This window comes from Glycine max, chromosome 15 (assembly GCF_000004515.6).
Source record: "Glycine max cultivar Williams 82 chromosome 15, Glycine_max_v4.0, whole genome shotgun sequence".
In the NCBI taxonomy this organism is placed as follows: Eukaryota; Viridiplantae; Streptophyta; class Magnoliopsida; order Fabales; family Fabaceae; genus Glycine; species Glycine max.
Genome location: NC_038251.2, coordinates 5,735,438 through 5,752,090, shown reverse-complemented (window position 1 = coordinate 5,752,090; position 16,653 = coordinate 5,735,438). Strand labels below are relative to the sequence as shown.

The 16,653-nt window shown below is 30.8% G+C and overlaps 2 protein-coding genes across 2 annotated transcripts; both read right to left on the bottom strand.

Annotated features, from left to right (window-relative positions):
* Positions 1–1,458: 1,458 nt before the first annotated feature.
* On the bottom strand, positions 1,459–4,725 carry LOC100799613 (eukaryotic translation initiation factor 3 subunit D). The gene is made up of 2 exons (XM_003545942.5): positions 2,907–4,725; positions 1,459–1,849 (listed from the first exon to the last, which is right to left on the bottom strand). The coding sequence occupies exon 1, from the start codon at positions 4,605–4,607 to the stop codon at positions 2,910–2,912; it is 1,698 nt and encodes a 565-aa protein (XP_003545990.1). The 5' UTR covers positions 4,608–4,725; the 3' UTR covers positions 1,459–1,849; positions 2,907–2,909.
* A 4,776-nt stretch (positions 4,726–9,501) lies between these two features.
* Positions 9,502–11,111, bottom strand: LOC100814407 (transcription factor bHLH162). The gene is made up of 3 exons (XM_003547100.4): positions 10,894–11,111; positions 10,023–10,361; positions 9,502–9,797 (listed from the first exon to the last, which is right to left on the bottom strand). Exons 1-3 carry the CDS (start codon positions 11,011–11,013, stop codon positions 9,714–9,716), a joined length of 543 nt encoding a protein of 180 aa, XP_003547148.1. The 5' UTR covers positions 11,014–11,111; the 3' UTR covers positions 9,502–9,713.
* Positions 11,112–16,653: the final 5,542 nt, after the last annotated feature.

Below are 16,653 nucleotides of genomic sequence, written 5' to 3'. Positions count from 1 at the left end.
TGTGCAGGAGTCGGAGCTGGAGAATGGTGATGTGGAGGGTGTGCCGGTGGATGAGTAGTATGAGGTGCAAGAGTGGGGTAGTGGTGATATGGGGGATGAGCTGGTGAATGGTTAGGAGAGTGAACTGAAGGATGAGGTGCATGAATCGGATAATGACGAATGGTGGTGATGACGATGATGATGTGAGGGGTGAGTTGGTGAATGGGAATGAGGTGTAGGAGTGGGAGACTTGTAGTGGTGTGGAGGGTGAACAGGTGGTTGTTTAGGGGAGTGAATTGGTTTCTCAATAGGATGAGGTGCAGGAGTTGGAGAATGGTGGTCTTGTGGTAGAACTTCAATTCGAGGAAGAGATACCAACTCTGAAAACTCTTGAGCAAACACAGTGATAAAGCTCAGTAGGAGCAAGAATAATGTCAAGGCTTTGGCCATTTTTCTACTCTAGTGTGCATGTGAGATATAGAAATGAGAGAGATGGTTGTGCACTATGAGGTTAGGATGAGACTCTAATTTATAAAAAGCTGAAAGCCTGAAACCAAGGTTTTGAACTTTTTTTCCACATATAGAAATGATTGGAAATTGAGATTTTTTTTTCAAAATTATTTTCAATGATATGTGGAAGTTCTTTTGAATTCTTAAATCAAACAATCCACCCTTAAGGTTCGGAATTGTTGCATACAACATTTTTTAAACTTATAATAAATATAAATTTTATTAAAGGATGCCATGTAGCATAGGCATAACCAGTGACGAATCCATAAATCTATTAAAGGAAGAATGAATTTTTTTTCTACCTTCATAACTGTTTAAATATCTAACTTCTTATAGATAATGTCTCCCTTGTTTCAGTCTAGCTTCAAGGGCTTTAAACCCTATCTTCTTTCCGAACAATTTCACCACCACTGCTGATTTCCATGGCCTTCGAATTCTTTCTCGTTTTCTCTCTGAAAGAATGAAAGATGCACCCTAGTTTTCGCTCTTCTACTTTAATCTCTGACTCCTCCTCCTCTTCAGAATAGCAAAAAATCATCATCTTTGCCGCCAAGGATCTCCTTAAAGTGCGCTCCTTCTGCATCCTGGAGTTCCTCCTCTCCAACGACATCTACATGAGGCAGGCTGAGACGAAACCCAGAAAAGCCACTTCCATCTTTAATTTTTTTCTTGCTTAACTCTACCCAAATCCTTCTCTTTTTTAAGAGCAGAGCCCTCTTTTTCCTTTACCATTTTCACTACCTTATGGGAGAGTTTTGAAATCTTTCTTTCAAACTAAAAATGAAAAATATTTTTTTGACTGAAAAAAATATGATACCTATTTATTCACCAGCTTGAAGGAGAGTAATAACAAAAATCACGTATTTCTTAATTTCTTGATTTATTTACATTACTTAATGTAAATTTTAATTTCCTAATATTTTGCTTATTTCTACACTTACTAGAAACAAAGCCAGTTCAGACCAAAAATAAAGAAATAAAAGCATGTTTTTATCATACTAATTTGGTCGTTGACAATAGAGCGCACTATAACAAACTAAATTAATGTTTGTAGCTTGCGAATCTCAACATCACTCTGCCAACATGGAAATTTGTAAACCATAAAATAATAACCCTAAGCCCAAATACAATTTTGAAAGATGTTGCTTTGGTGCTTCCACTTAAATATGCTAAGGTCTGTAAATCATAAACAGCTGTAGCATAGAAAGAAAAAAAAAAACTCAGGTTTTGCTTTAAACTTTTGGTCCAAAGGAACATCACATTGCAAAATTTTGGCCGACAAAGCAGTGTTAAAGAAAATTATTCTGAGTGCGATCTGTTCACAAATGAACGGCCACATCTACTCCAATAAACATCTGACCTGCAACGATCGAAAAAAAACGTCATCTACGAATATATACTGTTGAGAGATAACAATGACTTCTGCATATCAAACTGACATTAAACAGCACGCATTGGTCATTAATCTACAATAATCTTCTAAAACCTAATAATAGAAAATGACTATGTTTCACCGATAAACATATTGAGAGGGATGAAGGATTCCAACTTAAAGTCTTAAAACAATGAAATAAGAATACATAAAAGATACTACTACTTGATTATCATTGGTGATCACATAAAAAATGGTTCTGACCTCGCGCCAACATGACCTGCGTGTTTTAAGCATTTTCTAGCTATCAAATGAAACACTAAGTCATGGGTCACTTCAAGTTCACCCCCATCAACAGCAAAACTATTACACATTTACACCTACCAAACTTAATAGTTATAGAATGTTAAATAACTACATGGCATGTTCTCTTTCGTCTTCAGTCAAGGATGCACTCAATATCTAGCTGATTCTCTAAAACAGGTATATGTTAATAACAATGACCGGAGGGGAGCATAATACATTCTACCCCAGATTGACCTATTCCTAGTGTAGACAGTCCACTTTAGAGAGCAAAACTCATCACTAGGAATTCAGGGAATTTTACAGCTTTAAGTATCAATTATAGCCTCTTATTTACTTGAGCAAGCCATTTCAAACTTTCCAGCAACTTAAATGCACTTGTCCACTTTCTAATACTAACAAGGTGATTAGAATGATCTTTGAACACTACTTGTTGGAACATTCAGGTTTTGAAATAAGGACTCGAGCGCCTCAGTAGACAACGCAATTCTTTTTGAAAGTTATGGACTAAAACCAACATGAGCAACACCAATTATTTAAAGGAAAACTAATATACGACGATGACCTCTAACACAACAACATAATACACCATGTCATCTTAAAAAGCAATGGAAGAGTCACAGAGCATTAAGAGCAGAGCATACGCATTCTCATAACCCACCCCAGAAAAAGGGCACAAAATACAAGCATCTATAATAACAATAAAACCAACTAGAGTATGAACCAGATTCGATACAATTACCTTTTAAGCTTGACCATCTATCTGCTTGTCTTCCACATCATTAGTAGTAGCGGCTGCTTCTCCCCCCTCGGCGCCTTCTGCTGGAGGCTGAACTTGTTCATCCTCCGGAAGTGGCTCCTCCACATAGTCATTTTCAAACGCATCCGCGGGAACCTCGTAAATCCTAACCTGGGGCTTAGATGGATCCTTCACAAGAACATACTTCCCCTCATTCAATTTCATGCACAAGTCCACAATAGACTTCACAATCCCCCACATATTCGTCGTGTTCAAATTAATCTGTGCTGCAAAGTCCCTGGGTTTATAGCCAACCACAGCCAAAATCACATGATTGAAATGATCGCGGGGATGAATCCTCGACACATACCCTAACTTCATTGTATCCGCACTCGCCAAAAGAGCCTGAGCAGTCCACTTAGCCAACTTATTCGCATTGTTCTTAAGTTCAGTAGCCAACACAGCACCCCTCTGAGTCTCCAACTTCTGCCTCCAATCCACACCGGAATACTTAGGATCAAACTCGTTCAACGCATTCAAAGTAAGGAACGACCTCTGCTTGTTCACATCAACAACACTATGCACCTCACACCTCGCAACAAGATACATATCATCATCAAGCTTCCACCTCCTATACCTATAAGCCACAGAAGCAACCTCCTCACCCTCATTCGCAAAAGGGTTAGCCTCATCAAAAGTAACCTTATTCCCATCCCTAATAAGCACCTGCTGCGAAAAATTCTGGTTAATATAAGCAGCCTCAACGCTCAACGAATGAGCAGAGTTAATGTCATCCTTCGACTCAGGCAATGGCTCCTGCGAGGTCTCGTGAACAGAGAGCAAATCAAGCTGCGACCCATCGCGCTTATCGAAGAAGAGCTTATTCCCCACACGCTGAACGACAATGTCCCAGGAATAAACAGACCTGGGAGCACACATGAGAGTGGAGAGAATCGTGTCGGTGGCGAAAACGGTGGCTTTGTCCTCGTTGGCGAGTCTGCGAATGACGGGGTCGTCGGTGGTGGTGACTTTGAAGAAGTTCCGATTCTTGAAGCGTTCGAGGCGGCGTTCGTTTTTGGGAGTGATCCGATCGTAGGTGCGGTCGTAATACTCGAGGGCGCCGCAGAGGAGGAGGTCTTCGGGTTCGGGAACGGTGAAGGAGAGCTTGGAGAAGGTGCTGAAGGGGATCTGGTCGTGCATGTTCCACTCGGGTTGGATATCCACGGAGGATTTGAAGACGGCGGCTTCGCGGCGCTGTTGGTTAGGGTTTGAGCGGTTCATGTGGTAGAGACGGTCTCTGCGGGCTCGTTCCTTCTCCTGCTCGCGCTTCTTGGCCTCGACTTCCTCGTCGCGCCGCTGAGGGAGCTGGCGCTGCTGCTGGAAGCGCCACTTGGGGCCGAATTTGGGGCGCGGCGGGGGCTTTCCGTCGACGAGGCGGAAGGAGGCGTCGTCGTCGGCGGAGGCGGGGAAGGAGTCGTCGTTGGCGAAGTCGAAGACGGCATCGGCGGGGTTCTTGGAGCGGGTCGGATTGTTGAAGTTGCGGGTCCAGTCGGCGATGCGGCCCAATTTGTCGGAGCGGGAGAAGGGGGCGAAGGGGACGTTCAGAGGGAGGTTGTTGTTGTTGCTGCCTGAGGTCGCGTTGTCCGGCGGACCCCACCCGTCGGCGTTGAACGGAACGGCTCCGATGTCGAAGGCTTTTCCCATTGGCGCCACGCAAGGTGGTGTTGAATCTGAGGAACAGAGTAGTGGTGTGTGCTCGGAGATCAGTGGAAAACCCTAATTCGAGAATAATGTTTTATACTCTCTTTTCTGTTATGTCTTTGCCCTTGCGATGTCTCTTATATTCGCATACCATGTGTGGGTTGGGCTCTGAGTTAGTGGATTGTTTTCGTTTTTACCTAAGGGCTTAATTTGATCTTAGCCCACAATATTTTGACCTGTTCAATGAAATTATTGAGAAGCCTAGGTTTTGTAAACAAATTTTAAAAAATATTAAGGGTTCATTTACTTGACAAGATATGATACATGATATAATACAATAAGATAAAAGCATAGTAGGATAAGAAAATAAAAAACTGCAATCCTATAATGATTTGTTCACATCGCGCAACCATAGGATATAATTCAAATTATATTCAAATGATAAAATTATTATTTCTTTATAATTACAAATTGGGTTTAATGATAATGCAAATAATTTTTAATTGTTAGTATATAATTTATTTTCTTTTAATTTTTAATTGATAATATAATTTAGATTTACGTACCAAATTAATATATATATATATATATATATATATATATATATATATATATATATATATATAAAGATAATATGATTAATAAAACATTATAATATGTAAATAGAAAAAAGGGAGGGCGAAGGAGGGAGAGAGATTATCTTATTTCATTGCCTCCTAATTTAACTCGATGTCCGGTTAGGATAAGAATTACACTAAACTAATAAAATAGGATAATTTTATGATATATATTTACACAACAAACAAACATACTAAAACATAATAGGATAGTTATTCTATCGTATCATAATTTTTTATTTTATAAAAATAAAAAAATATTTTTTTACTTAGAAAAACATATTGAATCATAAATATTAATTATAATATATTTTGTGATTGGATTACTTTACTTGTGTGTTTGTACCACACTTGTAATTGATTGTTGTTGTGATGGAAATATTATAAGAGTATTTTTAAGGCAGGTGATTCATGAGTTGAGTTGCTTAACATGTTTTTAATATTAGAGTAAATAACTTGATAATATGTTATTTAAGTAAGTTGTTTAATTCATTTTTACCAATTAAAAAATTATTTTTTATAAAATTTAATTTAACTCGAGTTAAATAATCATTCTACAATTAGTATTATAGTAAATTTTTATATAAAATTTTTAATTTTATGTGACATTATAGGATTTATAAATTTAAAATAAACAACTTATTTAAACAATGATGCACTATAAATACTCTAATTCTGTTTTCATATATATATTGTTAAGATTGTTATCTCATAAGCATTCTTTTTTCTTTTTTTACTTTCTTCTTGTGTGATTAGTACTATAACAATTAGTGATAACTATCAGTTTTGGCGACAACTATAGTCACCTTTCTTAGCAATTATCAAGGTCAAAGTGTAGCAGCAGAAGCTTGGACTTTTTGCATTTCTTTTAACAGCAATCCTCTTTCTTTCTTTCTTTTTTTTTTTAATCAGCCAAAGAACAGCAATCATCTTTTGTTTTACTAGTTCACTTTACAAGCAAAATGTTATTTTGCCAGATATGATTCGTTTCAGGAAATTTGTAATTCTATTTTAAATCTTTTACATTATATTTGGATAGATAATTTTATAGAGTAATTCATTTTAATGGGACATTAAATATGTCATTTTATATTTAATATTTGGATAATAATTTAAAAGAAAATTAAATATCTTTCCACACACTCATTCCTTTCTCTCAGAAAATTTTAATCAACATAAAATGAATAATTTTAAATTCTTTTAAAAATTAAAGAATTTTTATTTCTTCAGGCACACTCATTCCTCCCTCTCTCAGTTTGTCCTCTCTACAAACATTCCTCACTCCTCTCGAGTTATACTTATTCATTCTTGACCCACACACTCTCTCGCTTCCTTATGATTTAGACATCCTCACTCTCTCACAGCGGTGACAACTCTTTCAGGGTGGATCATATAAGATTGGTTTCATTTTTCAATATTGAAATTTTAATTTTTAAACAAATATTTAAAAATGAAAAATTAAATTTTATTGAAATTGAATTATTTTATCCAAACAAAGAAATTAAAATAAAAGAAATTGAATTATTTCATTCATACAAAATAAAAAGAATTTAAATCAAAGCAATTAAAATATTGTGTATTAGAATTTCTTAAAAAATTTTAAATCTTTCATCCAAACAAAATTATGTATTTACGGCTCAATGTATTTTAGAAACAAAAAATCTATATTACAAAGTTATGTATTTACAGCTCAATGTATTTTAGAAACAAAAAATCTATATTTTTAACTTGTAAAAAGATGTTGTGCAAGCGCTATTATTAGAGGTGTTTCAAGGTTAGATTTAATTTTTTTTATGTTTGTGTCTCCTAAATTTCGAACATGAACAAGATCGACTTAGTAAAAGCCAAATTCCCCCTATTGTCACGCATGAATGAAACAATTGCTCGTTAATTCACCCCAACCCCCTGAAGAAGATTGAAAAAAACAAAACACCTCGTTGTTGCGAAATAAATAAAAAATGAATTTATTGCTTGTCGAAACGAAAAGCTTTTTTTTAAATAAAAAAAAAACATCGAAACGAAAAGCTATAATTAATTAATTCATGTTTCCTGATTATAGATTCATTGTCCTTCTCTTTTCTTTCAGGTTCCCTTTCTTTTTTCTCCAAACTGAATATTTTATTATATAGAAACACGGGTAACCCTTGTTATATAATAAATTAATAAAGCCTTTTCATCAAATTTTGCAACTTCTATGTACAACTGAAAGCATGAGAAAGCAAAATCTAAACAGCATTATATAATAGGGATCGAAAGCTATATGTAGAACATTATGCTCTTTTGAAGGGTTATGTGAAACTTGTTTTGAAATTTCCCAAAACCTATTTATACAAATTAGCAAAGCTTCTAAATTTGGAATTCTTAGATAAGAGAGATTTTTAACCATTTGATTAACATGACAACATGAGTAATAATTCTCAATTTTCACTATCTCATATCGGACCCTTTTTAAAAATCTTTTTTATCCAATACGAGAGTTGATTGTACGTTTAGTTTCAATTAATTTTCAGGACAATAATAACATAATATTCTTCTTGTTGAATAATTACGATGCTATGTGATCCATTGTAGCTGGGAGAGATATTACGGTGACAATGTCGAATTTTTGAATTTTGTCAATTTCTGTGTAATTGTCCAGTGTATTTTCTTTAGATGTAGGGTAGGATGTCATGGACTCCTTTATTGTTAGATCAGAAATTTAACTTCTTATTGTTTACTCAAATGATCATTGTATATAGTTTATGATTTTTTAGTTAGGCAGTTGGTAGATCTTGGGTATTGCAAAGGAAAAAAAAAATTAAAAATAGATATGTGAAGGTGCCATCGGAGGAGACAATATCGCTGTATACGACGACACGGATAAGAAAGATGAGGGTAAAAGTGAAAAAATAAAAAAAATATCATCCGTTTACTTTAAAGTGAATAATATAGAATAGTGTCATAAAAAAATTATAATATAAAAAATTACAAACTGATCGATCAATAATTTAATGATAAATTAATCATATTTAATCACTATCTCCTGTGACATTCTATTTTTTCATGACATTTGAGTATTAAGTTTTAATGTAAATATCGATATTAGACATAATGGAAAAAACTAACATATGATTAATATGTGGTCATTTTTATACACTGATAATTAAATTTAAATGTTTATTTTTTTATAATTATAATATTGATATGAAATATTCACTATAAAAAATCGTGATTAATTTATTTCAAGGACCTTAAATACATGTAATATAAGTATTTTCTTTATCACAGATGCAAGGAATGAAACCGTTAAATAATTAATATATCTTAAAAATATTGGGAGTTAATTGTTGTTTATTTATAATATTAGGAAAATTTTCCATAAATTTTATGGATCTTAAGAATTGGAGTTATTCTTTCTTGATATATTTTATATCCCATAATTAATTAAATCCTATATAAATTATTAATATATTGGTTAGCTCCTTTAGAAATAATTAAAATAGTATCTAAATATACTATAAAAAATTTCATTTATATATTGATAAAAAATCCGTTCACATTAAAATTTACTCGGAACCTTTTATTTTAGGAAGGAGGGCCTCAAGCGTAGGAAGTACAAATAAATAGTATGAAATGTTTATAATCACAATATCACATTACATCCTTAAGAAAAAAAGATAACACAAGCCTAATTGTTGGCCATAAGCAATGAAGCAAGGCAATCAACTACCATATTCTGATATTCCCCTCTCTATATTCTATAAACATGGGACACGCTAACCTCCCATTTTGGAATATATTTTTGTCTTGGAGACATTTCATTTCGTTTATAATTTGAAAAAACAATACAAATGCTATGTACATATATGACACAGATTTTATTTATGCAAAAAAGTTATAACTTTTTTGTAATTAAAAGAAAAAAAAACATATGTGAAGTAAATTAATAATATGATGAAGAGAAATTAACTGAAAAACATGATTATAAAAATGCTAAAAGATTTTTTTTCTAGGAGTAAGACATGGTAAGATAAAAAAATTATGAGAATAATCTTTGAGGCACAAAGATAATTAAAATAAATTTTGCTTTTTCTAAATTTTTTTTTTCATACATATAATCAGAAGAAAAAAAATCAGATCACAAAAATTCAGTCATTAAAAATAATAATAATAATAATAATGTAATTTATCTTTTGATTAACGAGGTCTGTGTGTATCCCGAGACATAGTAGAAGCCATGAAGCACAGTAGAATAGTACTACTCTCCGTGAAACAAGGAGACATTAAACAGAGAATGTGAATTTGCACCAAAACTATCTATATTTAGATTTCCACCAAAACGGTTACAGCTGGCATACCCATCGTACACTCCGAAAAAGTCGAGGCTACATTCCATACTGAATAGATGGAAGTAAGAGAAAAAGAAGAAGAAAATGATGATAGATAAAAGAAATAATATAAGAAAAAAAATTAGAAAGAAAATTGAGTATATAATAATAATAACAACTCCCATTTAGAAAGCACTATAGCTAGAATCATAGATGAAGTTCTTTAGCCTCTCAGATATCCTCGCAGCTCCGTTGGCAGATTCCCTGTCCTGAACAATGCAACCAGACTCAATTAGATGAGAAATTATTGCATGATTCAAACTATAATTCCGGTCATTTTTTTCTGCTGCATAGGATTCTTAATTTATAAAAAGAGTTAATAACATATGTCATAAAAATTGATGGGAAGCATAGTACTCCTTAATCATATAATAATTTCTCTAGTTACATATATACAAATGAAAGATCAAATAGTGGTTGGATTTATAGCTCACCTGACAGTGTATTGAATGGAATACTGCACCTTCAATAACTTTATAACTGGCGTTAACAACATCTACTCCTTCTTCATGAAGAACACGAATGGTTTCACTGAACATAAACTGACAATCGAACCCAGTTATTAGAACAACCTCTAAGGCTGAACCCATTTGTTGGATCTCAATCCGTGGAGAATTTAACCGCACGGTCCTTCCACCATTATTCATTCTCACATTTGGCCTTTCAATTCCTAGTAGCATGTTCTTCTTGTCCTTCATTTTCTCCAGATTAATCTGTAATTTCTTTATGTAGTTTGTGGCTTCTTCTAGCTGATCCGGCAGTGAAATGGCCTCCTACAACAGATTCAAACGAAAGAATAATCATCTGTCAAACTAGGAAAAAGATTCTTGAACACTCAAGAGGTGTAGAGACACCTAGAGAGAGGTATGTAAAGAAATAATAAATAAGTGATTGATATGTTGGCCATATGATATGACTAGAAAAAAAGATAGAGGGAAATGAGAAATATCATTGAGTTATTTGCATTCTTTGAATGTGTAATAAGCAGGGTCTCGTCCAATTATTACTATTTAGTATTTATTACATGAAAAAAATAATATTTGGACACCTCAAGATGTAGACACCATGAGATCGAAGAGATAGAAAAATAAGAGAAATATAAGTGATGGATAAGATTGATGATATGGTGCAACAGAAATAGAAAGATATATAGAGAGAATTAAGAGGTTTTGGTGAAGTGTTTGTAATATTGAGTGTCAAAATATCACTACTCTTACTCTTACTGCATATACATGTATATAGCTTTACTTGTATAAAATATATAAGCAGCTAAGAGAAGGTGTGTAGAGTAAAAGAGGGGAAAACCTTTGAACTTTGATGAGGCACAAGTGAGTTGAGTTCGCGGAAGAGAGCTTTCATTTGATTTCTTCTATTCCTCTCAATGATTTTTCTTTCCACTCTGGATGAACTAGGGTTGTTCTCCATGTCAATATTCTAGCAGCAGATATCTGTATGGTTCAACTTCAACAGCTGAAAATACTCATTCCATGAAAAGAGAACGCTTCTCATATAATAGTGTCAGTTCTTTTGAATCAGTCATGTCTTTTAGAAAAGCAAGATAATATTATTAGATGCTGCTGATCAGAGTTCAGTGATTGGAATGGTGGTGGGGACGCATTGTCGTGGCCTAGCTAGCTTTGGTCATATGCCTTAAAGTTTACTGTTTCTTTTCGATTATTAAAACATTTTTAAGTGAACACTTGAATTGTTTGTAACAAAGAAATTCATCACATGATTACCAAAGAAGAAATGCTGTTTGCTGACTTGACTCCTGCAACCTTATCATTTCTATTTTTTTTTATTTCCAAAGGATGCCCATCCTATCATCCTTATAGCAAACTTGTGCATCTGATTCAGAGTTTCTTTAACAGAAACAGTCTCCTTAGGTTGAATTATGTCTTCAAAACAGTGCATGCTGACTTCTTTGCAACAATGGCTCACTCCGAACCTTTACGACTAACTGGTATTCATAGCCTCCCTCCTATGTGTGTTTGTTATATACTTAATTAAGGATTTAGTTGTTGGACCTTCTATTAATAAGGTCCCTCCTTTGCTGCTTGATATGATTAGTGCTCTCCAGTTAATTAAAAAAACAGTTTGCTTTTTTTACCAAAAAAAAGAGTTAGAAATTAAGTTTTCAATTTGAACATAATCTACATTAAAATTTGTAAGTTCTGACTATAAAATCATAATCAAGTGGTAATATTAGGTTTTTTTTATTTAAAAAATAAAATAATGCTATGAAATCAATTGGGCAATAAAACTGCACTCACACAGTTACACCAGTATCATAAATGTTTACAAGTAAATTTCCTTATCTAAACTTAAACTTATTTAATATAATAGATATTTTTTGTAAAACCAAAAGGCATGGACTGAGGAATCAAAGCATAAAAGTTTTTTTTATAGATACTAGGGGAAGAGAGACACCGTAAAAATAAAATAAAATAAAAAAGTTTAGAAGTTAATTTAAGGAAAATATTCTAAAAATATCTTTTAATTAATTGAAATTCTATTTTTAATTATAATTTTTTTTATTTTTATACTAAATTTCAATTAAAGACACTCTATAAAGTAAAAAGTTTATCTTTTAAATATAATTTTTAAAATTATTCCCTATACTCTAAAATGACTGTTATTTTAGCTAAACTCATGACCCTATTTACTTCCTCTACTCATTGATCGGTTTTACTGAAATTAATTTTTCTCATTGTAACAAATTGCAATATATACTTTTAAATCTGAGAATGTTTTTAATTTTTTTTAATTTAAAAAATATTAAATAATAAAAGAAGTTGAATGAAAAAAATATTTTAAATATTTTTATAAGAATATAAAATTCTCACCCATTACATGAGAATATAGAAATATGAAAAAACATATGCAACTCGTAAAACAACTAGTTTTTATTTCTTTATCAATACTACATCACTATATTTAAATACTATATACAAAGGTGGCTAGTTTGCTTTCAAACTATATTTAAATTATTGATTCTAAAAAAGGTGGCTAGTGTGCTTTCAAAAGTCACAATTACTAATTACTGAGTCTTGTAATTTCTACCGGATCCTTATCATACCTTGCTGGCCACAGAGTACACACTCCATGTATGGCTTTACTTGTCGTATTCGTCCTAAAGATAAGTTAGTTTGTCGGGACAAGCACGTGCTCTGATACAATTTTTGTAAAGTGAAAGTCTCTTAGGACATCTCCCATAACAAAATTTAAGATACCCATCTTAAATATGTTAGAATATATTAATTTATCTTTTTTTCTTAACAAACTTTAATGATAAATTATTTATATAAAATAAACTCATCAAAACTTAAAAAATTCATAATATCAAACTAGACTTACTTCAATAATAAAAGAAAATAAAAAATATTTTTTTATCCTTAAAAACTTGTCAAACATTTTCCATTGAAAAATTAAAGGCATGTATGAGTATGTTTCTTCAAAAATACTTTTAAAAAATAAAAATGAAATAAATTTTGTATAAATTAAAATTAGTTTAAAAATTCTCTTATATAATTTTTTAAAAGATACGAAAATATTTATAAATTAATTAACAGAAATTTAATTTTAACTTATGATTCAAAATAAGCTTTCTCAAACATGTATTAAATATTATACTTATTACTTAGAAAAGACTAATAAATTAAAATAAGAATTAAAAGAGTTACATATAAATAATAAAATCTAAAAGTTAGTGACATATAAAATAATTTTATATTATTATTTAATCATATTATATAATAAATTTATTAATTTTGATGACAATTATTTTAAATTTTGTTATTTATGATTAAATGATAATATAAAATTATTTTAAACTAACGTATATGATTATTAAAGTTTAAGAAATATTAACTACACATTTCTTTTAACACATATTTTATTATTATTGATCAAAATTTATTGAAAATTAAGAAATGATGAGAAAAAATGATTTAATAAGTTACCAAATTCATAAATTTTGTAATGTTTAATAAGTTTTAACAAAAAGAAAACATGTTGAGTGATTTGTGGGATGAAAGTGTTTGGTTAGTATTATCAAAAGGATGAAGAAAGTGCTTTATTTAAATTTTTAAAGATAATATTAATTAGCATTTAACTTTACTATCAGTCACATTTGCGATAAATGAAACCTGACGTCATGTACCTTACATCAGCCTTAATCCTTCTTTGTGTCTCATCCTAATACTACTAAGGCTATATGGAAGAGCACGTAAACTTTATTTTCCACGTGCGAGTAGCAAAAGAATTCTAATAAAAATAAGTACAGTATTTTTTTATTGAAACAAAATAAATACAGTATTAAATAAAGAATCATCCTTGCAATTTCTTTTTAGGATTTCAAACAATTCAGTTCCTCCAAATGTATTTTTCCTTAAATAACTAAATAAGTATTTGACCTCCTTAAAATATAAGGTTTATTTTATAGTTAAATTAAAAATTATTAAAATATACAAGATAAATTATAACATTCTTTTAATCTTAAAAATTATTTTTTAATTAATAATTATTATTTTTCATTTTATCTTTTAAAACATGTGGCATATTTCAAGATTCAAATTTCTTTTACGATCACTCGTTCTTATTAAATCACTCACGGATACTCTTATTTTTAAAAAGATATTGGGTTATTTTATTCAATTAAAAATAAGAATTGGTAAATAAGACTTACTTTTATATTGTATGAGAAATAAAATATAGAGGAAAAGAAATGAGAGAAATAAAAAATAAAATAAAGAATATATATTATTTGAATAAATAAATAAAATGTAAAAAAACTATCTTATCTATTTGAATGAAGAAAGAGAACATAAATATATAAAATCGTATAATTTCTATTCAAGCAACAAACATATTTAACTCTAACAATTCAAACTTTTTATCTTGTTATGTTTTAATATAAAAATATTTTTCGTGCTATAAAAAATTATTTAATAAAGTTGAAATAAAAACAAAACCCCACACCCCCTTTTTCCCTCGGTCTCTCTTCCTTACCATCTCAAATTCTCTTTCCACTATTTTTAACTCGTTCAAAAAAGAGATATACTTTTTTCTTCTCAATCTTTCTCTTTTTTGCAATTTCTCCTTCCTATTTCTTACTACTCACTGTGTTCCATCATAATTGCCATGTAAAAACTTTTTCTTACAATAACTATCATTTAAATTTTTTAATATAATATTAATTATTTTTTCATCAATATTTCTTATAATATTAATGATACAGACTACAAAAATTAAAAATAAATTAACAATAATAAAATTAATTTATGTAAAAATTATATTCTTCTTTATTTATTTATTAAATTTTCTTTATCTATACCATTATAATAAATCAGAGAAAGTATCAATCAAGCAAACTGTTAGAAACGGACAAATATTGTAGCCGCTCACCAATCGCTTGCAAGCCCCATTTTTCGTGTCTATTACGAGTCTATCTTACAAGCCACTTTATTTGGGAGATATGATTGCATCTTTTTTGGAGTAATTTTTAAAAAAAATTCTAAGAGAATCTAAAAATTATAAAGAATTATTATTTCTTACATGTATATTTCTTCAAAGATAACCCTATAAAAAACAAATAAGATATTAAACGTAGACATTTCTCTCAATGAGATTCAAACACTAATTTGTAATTTTCAAAACTATTTTTACATAAGGAAAATGAACCCTCTTTAGTAAGACTAAAAGCAAAATCAAATAATCAATAGACAACAATATTTAGGGTAGGGAAAGGTTTAAATATATGTATTTTTACATAATTTTACATATATTTTTAGTTCTTATAAAATAAGCAATTTTTTATATATTAACCATTTAAATATTATTTTTTCATCTCAATTTTGAAATCATTAACTTTAGTTCTTATAAAAAGAACAAAATTTTAGTTTGGTCCTAGTAAAACATTTTTATCTAATTTTAATACATTCAAAATCTGAATTTACTACTTTTCATTGTTAACATTAATTTTAAGATAAATAAATAATATTTATTTTAGCGATATAGAAAAAACAAAATTACAGGCATCATTTGTATAACAGATACTAATGGATGCTACTGATAGTCTTAAGACTATTCATTTAACCTTCTTTAGACTTATTAGAAATTAATCAGTGTCACGTAATAATAGGAACTGAAAACAATGATTTTAGTTTTTTTAGGGATGAAAATTCCAAAAGAATTTTTTTTATAAGAACTAAAATCAAAGCTCACTCATTTAATTCGAATTAAAAGTATATAATTAATTTAGAAAGATGAAATATATTATTTTAAAATATTATAAATATGAGATTCACATAACATGCTTGTAGTTATATTTCAAAAGAGTAATTGGTTCAATTAATACAAGCCTAATTTCTTTTATGCCCTGTGTCTTTCGGATCAGTAACTATATCTTAAAAAATTGCAATTATACTATATTGCCAAAATAAATTAAACTTGCTAAGTTTAAGGTTAAAATATTATTCTAAAAAATAAAAAATTTTAATTTTTTTTATAAAAAATTTAATAATATTTTTTAGTCAATTTTACCGGAATTTAGAATTCATGGAATAAACCAGTGCCTAAAAAATATTATCAGCTCATGGAAAGAATGCTTGACAGGGCCACTCAATAAAATAGTATAGACAGGCCGAATCAGAATCCAGATGTAAACCAATAAAATTCATGGAGACCTTTGCTTCTTACACCCCACATTTTATTATCTGCACTTCATAATTTTAAATATCCTTCAATTACCCCCACCACACACCCTCTCACGGTTGAGATGTTCCCGCTGCCTCCGTAGCTACTGGCAGCCCTCCCCTCCCCACCGGATCTCCTCCTCGAAACCCGGCATCAGCCTCTTAGGTCGAGAATTCTGCATGAAGCAACAACCATTCATGGATCGTAAAATCTGGATACATTGATCCATTTCATTTTTTGGACTATTTTTCTTAATGTTTGCTTGTTCAGTCGTACCCATGATTTGCACCTTCGCTTGAGTGTCGTTACTGTCAACATGTTTTTGTTTTTCATTTACTAAATATACCATCCCGGAAATTAGCACTGGGC